This window comes from Dipodomys spectabilis, unplaced genomic scaffold, assembly GCF_019054845.1.
Source record: "Dipodomys spectabilis isolate Male_0828 unplaced genomic scaffold, ASM1905484v1 ptg000321l, whole genome shotgun sequence".
Classification (NCBI taxonomy): domain Eukaryota; kingdom Metazoa; phylum Chordata; class Mammalia; order Rodentia; family Heteromyidae; genus Dipodomys; species Dipodomys spectabilis.
The window spans coordinates 296,118-310,888 of record NW_024870998.1 but is presented as its reverse complement, the minus strand read 5'-3'; the positions used below and the strand labels follow the sequence as shown (position 1 = coordinate 310,888).

General features: G+C 48.9%; 1 protein-coding gene across 8 annotated transcripts in view; it reads left to right on the top strand.

Moving 5' to 3' along the window:
* Traf3ip1 (TRAF3 interacting protein 1) overlaps positions 1 to 6,858 on the top strand; it is a 68,632-nt gene extending 61,774 nt beyond the window's left edge. For all 8 annotated transcript variants that reach the window (XM_042702346.1, XM_042702345.1, XM_042702344.1 and 5 more), the window contains 2 exons: positions 2,233 to 2,456; positions 5,167 to 6,858. In XM_042702346.1, coding sequence (XP_042558280.1) covers positions 2,233 to 2,456; positions 5,167 to 5,332 — 390 coding nt within the window. In that variant the 3' untranslated portion in view covers positions 5,333 to 6,858. The remainder of the gene's footprint in view (positions 1 to 2,232; positions 2,457 to 5,166) is intronic.
* Positions 6,859 to 14,771: the final 7,913 nt, after the last annotated feature.

Below are 14,771 nucleotides of genomic sequence, written 5' to 3'. Positions count from 1 at the left end.
CTCTCACCTCGTGGTGGCTGGGAAGCAGAGAGACAGAGAAGAAGGCCCAAAGACAAGATGTACCCTTATAAGGCATCTCCCAGGGGGACCTACTTCTTCCAAGCAGCCCCCAATACCTAACAGTCCATTCCGCTGTCAATGTATCAGTGGTTTAACCCATTGATAAGTCAGAGCCTTCACAATGCAGCCACCACTCAAACATTGATCAGGCATCGGACACATGAGCATCACAACACTGCTAGGTGCACATTTAGTTGTTGTTGTTGTTGTTTAAAGAAACTGCCTTCCCCCTCCCCCCCGCCAGTAGCAATTATAACTGAACCAGAACCAGTTTTTCCACTAGAAGTTGATGTCCCCGATTTTTATTTGAAGCATAATGGTAGCTATGTAGTAAGGTCACATGGTGGCTTGGATTTGCATTTCCCTAGTAGCTAATGCTTTGGATCATATTTGATGTGTTTGGTGACCATCTGCAAGTTCTCCTAACAGAAATGTCTGTTTACTGCCTGTTTTCTGATTAGTTTGTTTACTTGCTGTGGTACTTTGAAAGTTTATATGTTGTAGATATATGGAGATTTAGATATATAGATATCCATACATAAATATTGGATGTTGGTAAAAATAGTTTATTGCTATTTCCTTTTATGAGGTATGCTATTGGTGGTCTAAGAACTCTTTTCCCAGTTCTAGCTCCCTTTATCCTTATGTTTTTTTCTCAAAAGTTTTATAGTTTTAAATCTTTTTATTTACATCCATAATCCATTTTGGGTTAAAGTGTAATATTAGTCCAAGATTCTTTTTTTCCCTTATGGATATCTAGTAGTTCCACTGCTATTTAATTTCTTTCTATGCTTTCTTTCAAAGAACTATTTGGAGTATTTATATGGGTGTCTGTTTTTGGATTTCCTGGTCTTATCTTCTGTACCAATCTATAAATATTCCTTAGTCTCTGTTAGTCTCTGTGGTAGCTATATAAAAAGGCATGAAACTGAGTAGGCTGATCTCACTCTTATCTTTATTAAGCCTAGTTTGGTTCTTTTGCCTTTTGTATAAATCTTAGAATAATCTTAGCTATTCAGAAAATTTGGCTGGAATTGTAGGAATTGCTTAAACTTAACTTGCATATTCGTTTGAGAAGAATTGACATCTTTACTATATTGAATTTCCTGTCCATGAAGATGATATATCTTTCCAATTATTTAGGCCATCTTTCCATTTATGTAGGTCATCTCATTGAATTTCTTTCATCTGAAGTCTTCTTTCAAGTGAAGTCTTTCATATACAACTTCTGGCTGTGTTCTGTTTTATACTTGATTATTTCTCTTACATTGAAACACAGTTGATGTTCATGTTTGTCTTCCATCCTGTTGTCTTACTGAACTCATTCATTAGGGCGTGAGTGAATTCATTTTACCTTTTATTTCTAGTCTCATTTACTATTTACTTAAATATTTTCTGTATGCCACCATTATGCTATGGCTTTCCTTATACTTGCCCAAGTTGGTAATTGGTGGAACTAGGATCCTAATAGGTAAGTTATTAGTTCATTTCATTTTCAGCAACATATACTTAGGAAAGCTTGTAAGGTCCACAACAGATCTAGACCTAGTCCTCCACGAGTCTACATTGTGAAGCAAGTTTTAGAAGCAATACAGGCAATTATATCGAGTTGATTCATGGCAGCTTTTCCTGTGAGTGGAGCAGCAAGGCCCCCAGAACCAGTCTAAACTCTGGGTCAGGGAGGTCCAGGGGTTTCTGAAGAGCATCTGTTTTCCAGGAAAGGTCTCCTAAGCTGACTTGCTTATTGATGCTTACCAATCCACATCAAAGCTTGAAATTCAGAGATGTCTGCAAAAAGAGTTTGAAGAGACCTTACTCTGCCTCTGTGTGTGTGTGTGTGTGCGCGTGTGCGTGTGCGTGCGTGTGTGTGCCAAGTCACACGCACACAAGTCTTCAGGCCAAGTCAGTTGTGACAATTACTTTCTTCCTTCCTTAGTGAGGAGGAGTCATTTGGGACAGAGAGATGCAGGACTGGCCCCTCACACTTGTGTGCTCCCCTGGCACGGAGCACCTCACACCTCCCCTGCCAGGTGGTGTTGCTCTCTCTGTGTTACTAGCCAGCTGGGTTCCATCCCATGCCTTCTGACCGGCCCTGCAGCCGGGTGCCTAGCAAGCCTGCCCTGCCTTAGAGTTGAGGATGCTTCTCGCTCTTTCTGGTTTTCCCAACTGCAGGAGAAATCGCTTGTCTTTGAATCTGCGTGGAAGAAGGAGAAAGACATTGTTTCTAAGGAGATAGAGAAGCTGCGCATGTCTATCCAGACCCTATGCAAAAGTGCCCTTCCCCTGGGCAAGATCATGGACTACATCCAGGAGGACGTGGATGCCATGCAGAATGAGCTGCAGCTGTGGCGCAGCGAGAACAAGCAGCATGCCGAGGCCCTACAGAAGGAGCAGAGGTGGGGGCGGCCTGGAGAAGGAGCAGCCGCTGGGGCAGGGGTGGGGCTTCAGAAGGAGCAGGGGTGGGGAATGGGGACACTGCAGATGGAGCCGAGGTGGAAGAAGGGGACATTGCAGAAGGAGCAGAGGTGTGTGTGGGCAGATTAGAGGACATTCGGGGCTGTAATCTGTCCAGAGAAATCTCCCTCCAAATCACTGCCTCTCAAGCTTCACCTCCTCCCTCAAGGAGAATTGGTATTTCTTTATTTAATACAGCAAAGATTTCTTTATAGCAATCAGAAAAGACAAGGGAGTTTCTGCTCATAGACAAACTCGACTTAAACATTAAAAGATACAAAAAACCACTATGCGCTGGTGACTCATGTCTGTAATCTTAGCTACTCAGGAGGCTGAGATCTGAGGATCACTGTTCAAAGCCAGCTGGGGCAGGAATACTGAGAAACTTTTTTTTTTTTTTGGGGGGGGGGGTCTAGTCGTGGGGCCTGAACTCTGGACCTGGGCGCTGTCCCTCAGCTCTTCAGCTCAAGGCTAGCGCTCTACCACTTGAGCCACAACATCACTTCCGGCTTTTTTTCATGTGGTGCTGAGGAATCGAACCCAGGGCCTCTGGCATGCAAGACATGCACTCTACCACTGAGCCACCTTCCCAGCCCATGAGAAACTCTTATCTTCAATAAACTACTCAGAAAACTGGAAGTGGTGCTGTGGTTCAAGTGGTAGAGCTCTAGCCTGAACTGAAGAGCTGAGGATAGCTCCCAGGCCCAGAGTTTAAGCCCCATGACTGACAAAAAAACAAAACAAAACCAAGAACCTTACAGTTTGGATATTGTTGTTTTCCAGGTAGTACGTGCGTGCGTGCGTGCGTGCGTGCGTGTGTGTGTGTGTGTGTGTGTGTGTGTGTGTGTATGTGTGTGTGTATTGGTCCTGGGGCTTGTTTTCCAGGTAGTGCATACATGTGTGTGTGTGTGTGTGTGTGTGTGTGTTGGTCCTGGGGCTTGTTTTCCAGGTAGTACATACATGTGTGTGTATGTGTGTGTGTTGGTCCTTGTTTTCCAGGTAGTGCATGCATGCATGCGTGTGTGTGTGTGTGTATGTATGTATTGGTCCTGGGGCTTGTTTTCCAGGTAGTGCATACGTGTGTGTGTGTGTGTGTGTGTGTGTGTGTGTGTGTGTGTGTGTGTGTATTGGTCCTGGGGCTTGTTCTCAGGGCCTGGGTGCTGTCCCTGAGCTTTTGTGCTCAAGACTAACGCTCTACCACTTGAGCCACAGCTCCACTTCCATATTTTTGTTGTTGTTGGTTAATTGGAGATAAAAGTCTCATGGATTTTCCTGCCTAGGCTGCCTTTGAACCTTGATCCTCAGATCTCAGCATCCTGAATAGCTAGTATTACATACATGAGCCTCTGGTACACAGCTTTCTTTTTTTTTTTTATAAATCATAATTCTCCAGGATTGATTACAATTGGTTAACCCATTAAAAAATGCAATTTTAAGAAAACTATAATAACTACTAAAAAGTGAGGTTTATTTTAGGGAAGGGTTTGCTGTCCTATGTTTAAAAATTAGTAAACCAGGAAGCATGTAACTGTATCAACTATTAAGGTTTTTTTTTTTCCAAGAAAATGATTTAACTCAGTGCATCCATCTATAAGTCTATATAATAAAAAGCTACATTATATAGAGATTCTTTTATTAGCCAGTTTATTCTCAAAATGTCTCTTAAAAATTTTAGTGTATCCTAGCCACGTTGTAAATTGTGAAAGAAGAAGATTTACACATCTATGCCTGGATGCTGTTTGTGGGTATCTGGTTGAACTTCAATCAATGAGTTCTTCAGCAACAGTACAAGCTATTACTGGGAATTTTAAATCCCTTCAAGCAAAATTAGAACGGCTTCATTAATTACTGTAGTACATTTTTACCCACAAATTTCAGCCTGTAAAATAAAATTTTAGCTGGGTCCAGATTAAAAAAAAAAAATTTAGTGTATAATTTAAAATATTCAACATGAAGTAAGTAAGAAAACCACTCGGAATTCTTTGGGGTTTGTTCTCTTGTGGTAACTGGTTAGCTTTTACTACATTGAACGTGTTGTTGCAGTCATTTCGGCCTTACAAATCCTGATTTTGCTTCATGGCTTTGAAAGTTAGACCTGCCACTCTTCTGTGTTCTGTGTTCTGGCTTCCAGAGGCTTGAGGAAACAGTTCATCTTGACTTTAGCTTTCCCAAGTGTATTCCATGGTGGTCCTAAGTATCTAGCCCAGCACTTTGCCCACAGGTCACCTGTCACAGCTTTGCAGCCAGGAGTTGCTCAGCAACTGCACATTGAGCCTGTGGTGGTGGTCAGGAGCCCTGGCCCAGTCCAGGCTAGGTCCTTGGTATCATGGGGACCCTGTGACTGCATTTTAGGAACTCTGTTTCTCACATAATTTCGGGACTTGAAACCCATCCTGGAAAGCATGGGCCTCATGTTGGCATTAGGATTGGCATTTGCACGGGGATGTGGCAGGGACAATAGGAGCACAAAATAGCTGTGGTCAGGTGTGAGTGCTTTGGCCTTTACATCAGCATGGCGGAAATGCGTATTTTATAGTTTTTCTTGGGATGCAATCAGTCCCGTACTTTTCTCATCTTTGGGTATTTTATTTTGTGAGACACAAGAGTAGAGCTGTCAGGACACTGCTGAGAGCTACCTTTGTTCCCTGTCAGGATCACAGACTGTGCCGTGGAGCCCCTGAAGGTCGAGCTGGCCGAGCTTGAGCAACAGATTAAAGACCAGCAGGACAAGATCTGTGCAGTAAAGGCCAACATCCTGAGGAATGAGGAGAAAATCCAGAAGATGGTCTATAGCATCAATTTGACCTCTCGAAGGTGAACACTTGCTTGTGAAGGAGAAGTCATCCCTGTGTAGGAGTACAGAGGAGGATAGGAAGTTAGACCTCTAGCTCCCAGTGTGCTAAGAAAACAGACTGTTCTCAGTGCCACTCCTCATCCAGCTAAGTTCCAGAGCTTCAAAACGAAGGCAAATTAAGTGAATTAAAACTGTTTTCTTACCTCTTTCCAGCTGGAATACTTGCTAGTTATAAATAGCTCTTCAAAATGCCTTTGTGAGTCTGGTTTTTGCAACCTCTTGTCTGTGTTTCTGCTGCAGCCTGTTTAGCTCTGTGCCAGACTTTGCCAGCAGGTAAGTGATGTACACCCAGCAAGGAAACAGCAGCCCTTTGTTTCCAGTCTGCTGAAAGGACTTCGTACCTCAGCACAGAACGAAGAATGGCTGTGTGCTTTCTGATAGGTACTTTATAAATACAATATGACCTAAGAATTATTACATTTTACTTTGATTTTCCATTTGAAAAGGGTTAATTTCAGCCTGTATCCTCATGAGGAACATAAGAACTGTTAAGGGTTCTTCTCCCCTCCTTCCTTTATAATTGAATCTACTTGTATATGTAGTTACCTCATTGGCCCCTGTTACCATACGCTTGCCTTTCTAGCACTTGTCATTGGCAAACTGATTGACAAACTGACGATGGGCAGCATCTGACATGTAAGCACATCCTCGCTTTCTTCAGCAGCTGCCTGTGCTGTCTGCAGACAGCTCCTGACAGAGCCCCTGGAGGGGTTCTGTAGAAGACAGTGGCTTTGGTCCTCTTCCTTTTGCACAGATGTGTGTACCTGAGACCCAGAACTTAGTAGAAACCACATAAGGAGGAGCTAAGAGGATGATCTGATTCATTTTTTTATGTAACTTACTTTTTATTAAATGGTATTTTTTAGTGAAACATCTAATTTTCACTTACATATAATACTGTTGTAAATACTTGTCAGGTTTTACATTATTGTATGAAGGGTGTCATTGTTGAGAGACATGTGGATCTAGGTTCTAATCCTTGTGTTTCTGAATTTCATCTTTATTCTGTGGCCTGGGGCCATGTTAAGCTAATTGCCTGAGAAGGTTTTGTTTCTTTGCAGATCAGCACAGATGGCTTGGTTGCGTTTTGTTAGTGCATTTGCAGAATGAATCCTTAGTAAGGTGGTGACGGGGCTTCCAAAGCTGGGCAGTTTGGATGTGCCATTCCTAAATGTGCAGGCTTCTCCCTCCGCAAGAGCATGTGAAGTTCTGTGGGGTCTGTTTGGGGGAGAACGGCTGTTATTAACCAGCCCTTAGTTATATTGGAAATCTCTTCTCTACTCTGTGGATGACTTTACCACAACCCTGTGTAGACTCTTCTGATAAATGTCCTTTATGAATTGGAATTTATAAATAGAATTTTTGTGTTGCAAAAAATTATATACATTGTATGAGAGTAAAATTTTGTATGAATAGTCTACTAAATTGTATGATAAAGTTTATTTTTCTTTTATATATGTCATTAAAATAATCAGCTATTTTTTCTAAAAGTGTTTGGCTTGTGCAATTTAGTTTATGCATGGAACAGACCATAAGCTTTTGAATTTTTAATTTTCAAATGTGTGCAGAGAGACATCTTTTCATTTGTATTATGATTTGCAATTCTGCCCTCCCCCTCCCCCCACACACATCCTTTTCTGATACTGACTGAAGGTTTGTAAGACAGATGACCATTTCTTAAAATTTTGAAAACATTTTGAAATTTTAAGATCATTTTGAAGGCCTCCACATGTGATTATTACTGCACTTGTAATAGACAAATCCTAATCTTATTTAATACCTTTGAGGGAAATATACATATGATATTTTAAAATATTTTCCTCTGCTGTGGTTTGTAAGTTTTGAAGGAATGCTGGAGTCATACTTGAAGAATTTGATTTATAAATTCAGCTGGCACTAATTTATGATCAAAGGAAATATGTAAGCCTTTGGAAAAAAAACCAGTTCAAGACTGAAATGCAGGCTTTCTGCTTTGATATTCATGCTTTGTGAAAGAATAGTGACTGAACTCTGGGGGACAGCCTTTCCTGACAGGAGTGCAGTTTGGGGTTGGAGTGTGGTGGAGCCTAGCTTAGGTGTGTGGACAAGTACTGCACAGCAGTCTGACCGCTTGTTTGCGGTCCTGTCCTGCCCTGCCCTGCCCACATTTGTCTTCTGTGTGCTGACCTTTCTTTCACTGGCTGTTAATGTCTAACAGCAGCAGCTCATATCACTAGCTTCCTGAGGCTCCAAGAAAACCTTCGAAGTGAGACCTCAGACAAATGAGGTCATGTGTTCAGGGCCTCATATCAACAGAGATTAAATCACATACTGTGCGTATGTCTTACTCTGGAACGTCTGTCTGCACCCAAAGGGGCAGAGCCATCATCTTGTTCATGGTCCCCACAAATCTGACATAACAAAGCTGGAGTATGCCAGTATCCAAGGAATACTAGCTCAACCAGCTCAAGTGTGTCAGGGGAGGGAAGGAGGGGGAGGGTGGTCACTATTAGCATCTGCTGCTTCTGGCTCTGAGTCACTAGACACAGATTAATTAAAGGGCTTTAAAAGAAAGTTCTCTGCCAAAATTTTGAATTCAGAGCCTAGCATTTGCTACCACATGAACTATACATCCCTTCCTGGACCAGAAGATGATTTTGTAAACATTGGGGCTGTCACTAAACTAAATCTCCAGCCCCAATGATAGGATTCTTAGACCAAGCAAATTGCTCTTTCCCAAAAGGAAAAGGAATTCAGAAGCTAGTCCAGCTACTCACTGGTGGCCAGGGAAGAATCACAGCTTTGTGAAGAAGTGATAGAAACAGGAGGGGCTTCAGAGCCCACCTCCCTCAGGGCAGCGGGAAGGTGTCTGCCCATAGCCCATCAGTAAGATCCTAATTGGACTTAGAGTGCCCAACTTGTTTCTCATTGCACTCTTACCTTCATCTTCTAGTCTCAGCAAATATTTTAATATCCTTAGTCATGACAAACCATCAAACAGTTGCAGTATTTCTGTAAGTGCTATGTTTGACTTGCTTGGGGGCTTACTGCTCACCAGGTGCTAGTGTGAGCCTTGGCTGTGGATCTACACAGGTGCTGTCATCACCCCTCAGGTGGGCGGTCGCAGTTCTGGTTTGCCTCATTTATCTGTGCCTTTTCTACTGGCTTGGCCAAAATCATCCCTCCCTGCTTCTGGGTTTGAATGGTAATTAATGTGGTCCCCTGCTGATTTGAACCTGTTGAGCGGCCACTGTGAAGGGACAATGGGTTCCCCCGGGCATGAGAACTACGATGGTGGCTCTGCCTGATGAGGTCACAGGTCCACCTCTGGAATAAGCAGAAGGCGCCTGGGCCTCAGACATTCTGCAGGGCTTCCCCTGTCCCTTCAGGGAGTCGAGTCTTCCATTCATCGTCAGAAGAAGGACTTCACCAAAAACACCTAGATCCCAAGTTTTAGGTGGCCCTGCCCCTTGGACCTTCTACCTTCTTGCTAGAATCAGCAAGTGCCAAATTCTAAGTGGACGGACAGATACAAACAGGCTGAGAATGACTCAGTATGTGGAAGATGAGATGGAGCTTCATGACTCAGGAAGAGCAGTGGGAGGATGATGACGTGGCATTGGGCTGGCTAAGACCCACGGGTGCCTTGAGTCTGGTGCATCTGAACAGAGGCTGCCCACCCCACTGTGAGTGCAGTGGACCTACTTTATGCCCCCACCCGCGGCCAGTCAGGGCGCTCGGAAGAGGGACTGCACACAAAATGGGTGTCCTAGAGAACATCACTGCCATTGGGTCCGGAGCTTTGCTGCTTCTCTACTTCCACATCTTCCCACAGACATATTCCCACGAGAACAAAAACACAGGCCCTGTGCCTGAGCCCAGACCACAGGGCAGGGACCAGAATGCCTGCTGGCCCGGTCTTAGCCGCTGCTTCTCGGGCCCAGGTGGCCTGGGCTTCCCGCGGGGGCTGGTCCTCCCTGGTAGCGCCCCAGGTACCTGCCAGAATTCTGTTGGTGATCCAGTAGGGCCCGAGGGCTGTGCACAACACTTGTGCTGTTTTCACCGCTGTGAACTTGGGGTGTGAGGGAGGCTCTGGTGATGCTATTGCCAGGGCTTTGCTGGGTAGAGGAGCAGCCCACTCAGCTGCCAGGCTGTCTGGGAAGAGGTCATCCTTGGCTGCGCCCTGGGAGGAGGGAGGCTCAGCCCCAGTCCAGGGGACGGGAGGACTGCCCGAGACCAAGAGGAGGACGTACACACTGAGCAGGGCTGCACTCCCATGGGGAGCGGTTACCCCGTTCTGGTATGGAAAATGCATGGTAGGGCCTTGCAATGGCAAAAGGACCCTTAGCTTTTCTTGCCTTTGGGGGCAGGGAGGACTGAAGTCCGTCTTCTGCAGCCCAACCTATCCCACAGCATGCTGGAGACCCCCAGAGCCAAGTGACCTCCAGACAGGACCAGGCAGAAGGCGGGATGGGTGGGCTTCTGCTCCACCAGAGCCAAGGCCTCTGGTCCATAGACACTTTTTTCCCAAATTCCATCACTGGAAAAGAGTTTGAAGTTGTGCCTTCCCTTAGAACTATAAAAATGAGGTTAAATGTCCCTTTCCCATTGCTAAGAACTGCCAGTGCACTAAGAGAATCTCAGGAGAGGTGACAGAAAATTCCCAGTGTTTAAAAGCAGAAAAAAAAAAACCCAGCCAACTTTGGTCTTCTAAAAGCAATTTAGAATTTCTGGGTGGAAACGCAGAGCGAGCGGTGTGGGGCAGTTCCCAGAAAGACACGGGCCGAGCAGGCCGGGCGATCCTCTCAGCCTCCACACTGCCCCTGCCAGGGCTGTCAGCAGGGTCCTCTGTCAGTGTAAAGTCAGTAAACAGGTTTCCCATAGGAAACACACACACACACACACTCGACTAAAGTTGCTTTTATAGACATTTCCCCAGAAATATTTCTCTCTGGAAAAATAAATTCGCAGGATGTAATTAAAACCGTTAAGTGTGTATGTTGGCCTGGGCTCTGCTTAAGTGCTTCACCAAATGGGCCAGCAAATAAAGAAATGAAGGCCGGCGTTGTTCCCATCGACCAACAATGATATTTATTAATCGTTATTCTACTTTACAGCTTTGGAAATAGCCTCCCCGGATTCCTTGCCGGGGGCCATGCCAGTGGTTCTGACCCCAGAGTGACCTCTGCAGGAAGTAGCAGCCAGGGTGGGCTGGAGACACCTGGGTAGAGGTAGCAATCTCCACTCCCATGACAGCTCACCTGAGGGCTTTTGTTCTCTGGCTTCAGCCTGCAAGAAAATAACTTCCAAACGCAAGCATTCCTAAAATACAAAGTCCCCAAACAATGCGTCCTTGAGTAACACGGCTAAGAAGAATTTTATGCTGTGTGTCTTCTTTGCCCCCTTTCTCCTGGGTCTTTTGGGGAACTCTTCCTTCACTTTAGTGCCCTGGTGGGGGGTTTGACTCTAGGGCTCCCTGGGCGCACAACTCTGCAGGAAAATCAAGAGTGAAGCTCCCTGGACCATTGTGGATTGTTGCAGAAAAGCGGTGGCTGAGCTAGGACCTTGACAATCCAGGACCGAGGCCAAGGAGTGGACTGTCACAGCTTTGGAGTCCTTTGAGAGGTGACACATGATGTGAGCAAAGCTACAACTCCTAGCCAGGAAGTATACTAGAAGAATAAGGAGGGGGCCAGGGGCCTGCAGCTCCCACCAAGGGCATCATTCCCTCCCGTCCCCCCTGCCTCATTGACCTAACTTTCAGTAGGCTGCACTTCCCAACAGTCTACACGGCTACGTGCTCAGCACCGGATCTACAACACATTCACCTTTGGGGCCATTGAAGACCAAATCATAACAAGATCCTACCCTAAACCCAGGATGGCTTCATCCTGAGATCTTAATTACATTTGCAAAGACCCCTTTTCCAGGGAAGTTTGCATTCTCGGGTTACAGAGGGTTGGCTGCGGGCTTATCCCTGGTTTTTGGGAGCCATCATCATTCAACCCACGACATCTCTGTAGGTTCTCAGGGCAAGTGTCCCATTTTGCTTGTTCTGTGCTTCTGGACCCAGGGCCCGACCTGGCAGTGTGTCAGTTCTGGTTGATGAATGACACGATCTACTTGCTCAATAACAAGTCTCAGGCAAGCTCCAGTAGGAGAAGCCAAACACTGTCCTGATAGAGCTGAGCTTGGGAACTGTCTGCAGGAGATAGTCCGCTTCTCTGGCAGCTGGGGGGCAGGATGGGGAGATAAGTGTCACGGGAGAACTGTGGGTGGAGCGTGGCTGGGAGCCCAGGCCCTCTCTGCTGGCTGAGGGGGCTGGTGGTGGGTGCCTAGTATGCTGGATGAATGCTGCAGGGAGGGGAGAGAGCCTCTGTGTGTGTGTGTGTGTGAGAGAGAGAGAGAGAGAGAGACAGACAGACAGAGGCAGAGACAGATGGAGAGAGGAGAGCGAGGGGGGAGAGAGAGAGAGAGAGAGAGAGAGAGAGAGAGAGAGAGAGGGCACTCAGCTAAGGAGCACAGAGCAGGCCTGCAGGGAATCCTTAAGGGTTTCAGTGGCAGAAACAAGGTTTCTGGTGGTAAGAAGGGGAAGGCAGAACAGCTCGGACTGCTGCACCCTGGGGAAAGAGGAGGCTGGGCTCGGAAGAAGGGAGCTGTCCCGAGGTGGGCCTGTGTTGTATAAATGGCGTCTGGTGTTCTGGGCTAACTGGCTGCTCCTTATTCAGGGGTGGAGTCAGTTTTGAATCCACTGTCTTCCCTGCCATTGCTCCTGGGCTTCTGGAAGGTGTCTTTCAGCTCAGGTTGAGATTTTCTGCTCTGAATGGCCCACCCCTCCCCGTGTAAGCATGCCTGGCAAAAAGGAGCTTCCGGGCTAGCAGCAAAAACAAAACAAACAACTGTTGGAGGCACACTGTGATAGTGTTAAGTGAATTCTCAACATCCCGAGCATCTTCATCTTCTTAAACTGAAAGTGTTCCCGTTAAAAGTGCTTGCTCTCCACTCTGGGCCTCGGCGTCCACTCTGCCTGCATCGGTCTGACTTTTCTCCCAGTACAACCATGCATGTGTAACTCTTGTGCCTGGCTTATTTAACGGAGGGCAGCGTCCTCCAGGTTCATGCACGGTGTATCTTTCTTTCTGAGGCTGAGTGCTCGCTCGCTGTGTGGGCAGACCTCATTCTATCCATCCATTCAGGCACATGTGGGTGTTTTTCTGGCTTCAGTGCTTTGGGGGCTCCTGGGGTGTGCTGGTGTGGAGCGGAGCCGGGGGGCTGCCCCCATCCCTGCTCTGCTCAGCCTCAGAGGTGCCATCTGTCCCTCAGGCTAGTAGTGTGTCCTGTTGTGAGCAGGTGCACCCCTGTGAGCTGCTTCCCACTCTTCCCCAGACATCGTGCCTCGGCTGCTGGGCCTGCACCCAGGTGGCCCTGCCCACTTGAGGCGGCCTGGGCACTGTGGTTTGCTAACTCCCCATTGGAGACTTGCTCCGTCTAGTCTGGTGTGCCACAGGCCATTGGCCACCCCTGGCCTCCTTGTTGGGGACTGTGGTCCTTGGTCTCAGCGACCTGCGGTGGCTGCATGTATACCTCACCTTCAGTCTCCCTCACAGGTTTCCCAGGGGAAAAGTAGCCCAGGGGATCCAATCACCCAACCCAGACCTGCGATATCCAAAATGGGGGTTGTGCAGGCAGCGGCTCCACTGCTCTCTAGTAAGTTCATCCAACACTTCAACAGAAACGGGGTTTGGAGAATTTGGGGTGCATTTGTTTACCATCCCACTGACCAATGCACCCAGCCCAGAAGCCTTTTCCATGGGTCTTTCTGCAAGGAACATATAGGGAACAATCCCTCCGGGCTGCTCCAGGGTGGAGGCTGGTGTCCTGAGGGCGCCTGCAGCAGGGGAAGCCAGTCCTTCCACGCCATGACTGTCTCCCACGCCGGGACAGCCCCCATGCCGTGACAGTCCCCCACAGAGTGACAGCCCCCCACGGAGTGACAGTCCCCCACGGAGTGACAGTCCCCCACGGAGTGACAGTACCCCACGGAGTGACAGCCCCCACGGAGTGACAGTCCCCCACGGAGTGACAGTCCCCCACGGAGTGACAGCCCCCACGGAGTGACAGTCCCCCACGGAGTGACAGTCCCCCACGGAGTGACAGCCCCCACGGAGTGACAGTCCCCCACGGAGTGACAGTACCCCACGGAGTGACAGTCCCCACGGAGTGACAGCCCCCACACGGAGTGACGGCCCCCACGGAGTGACAGACCCCACGGAGTGACAGCCCCCCACGGAGTGACAGTCCCCCATGCCGTGACAGCCCCCCACGGAGTGACAGTCCCCCACGGAGTGACAGCCCCCACGGAGTGACAGCCCCCCACGGAGTGACAGCCCCCACATGGAGTGACAGCCCCCTACGGAGTGACAGTCCCCCACAGAGTGACAGTCCCCCACGGAGTGACAGTCTCCCACGGAGTGACAGTCCCCACGGAGTGACAGCCTCCCACGCCGCGACAGTCCCCCACGGAGTGACAGCCCCCCTACAGAGTGACAGCCCCCCACGGAGTGACAGCCCCCCACGGAGTGACAGCCCCCATGGAGTGACAGCCCCCCACGGAGTGACAGCCCCCACGGAGTGACAGCCCCCCACGGAGTGACAGCCCCCCCACGTAGTGACAGCCCCCACGGAGTGACAGCCCCCCACGGAGTGACAGCCCCCCCACGTAGTGACAGCCCCCACGGAGTGACAGTCCCCCACGGAGTGACAGCCCCCACGGAGTGACAGCCCCCCACCGAGTGACAGCCCCCACAGAGTGACCGCCCCCACGGAGTGACAGCACCCACGGAGTGACAGTCCCCCATGGAGTGACAGCCCCCCCACGTAGTGACAGCCCCCACGGAGTGACAGCCCCCCACGGAGTGACAGCCCCCACACGAAGTGACAGCGCCCCACGCCGTGACAGCCCCCACGAAGTGACAGCCCCCCACAGAGTGACAGCCCCCCACGAAGTGACAGCCCCCACGGAGTGACAGCCCCCCACGGAGTGACAGCCCCCACGGAGTGACAGTCCCCCACGGAGTAACAGCCCCCCCACAGAGTGACAGCCCCCACGGAGTGACAGCCCCCACACAGAGTGACAGTCCCCCACGGAGTGGCAGCCCCCCACGGAGTGACAGCTCCCCACGGAGTGACAGCCCCCACGGAGTGACAGCCCCCACGGAGTGACAGCCCCCCCACGGAGTGACAGCCCCCACACAGAGTGACAGCCCCCACGGAGTGACAGCCCCCCCACGGAGTGACAGCCCCCACGGAGTGGCAGCCCCCCACGGAGTGACAGCCCCCACGGAGTGACAGCCCCCCCACGGAGTGACAGTCCCCACGGAGTGACAGCCCCCCACGGAGTGACAGCCCCCACGGAGTGACAGCC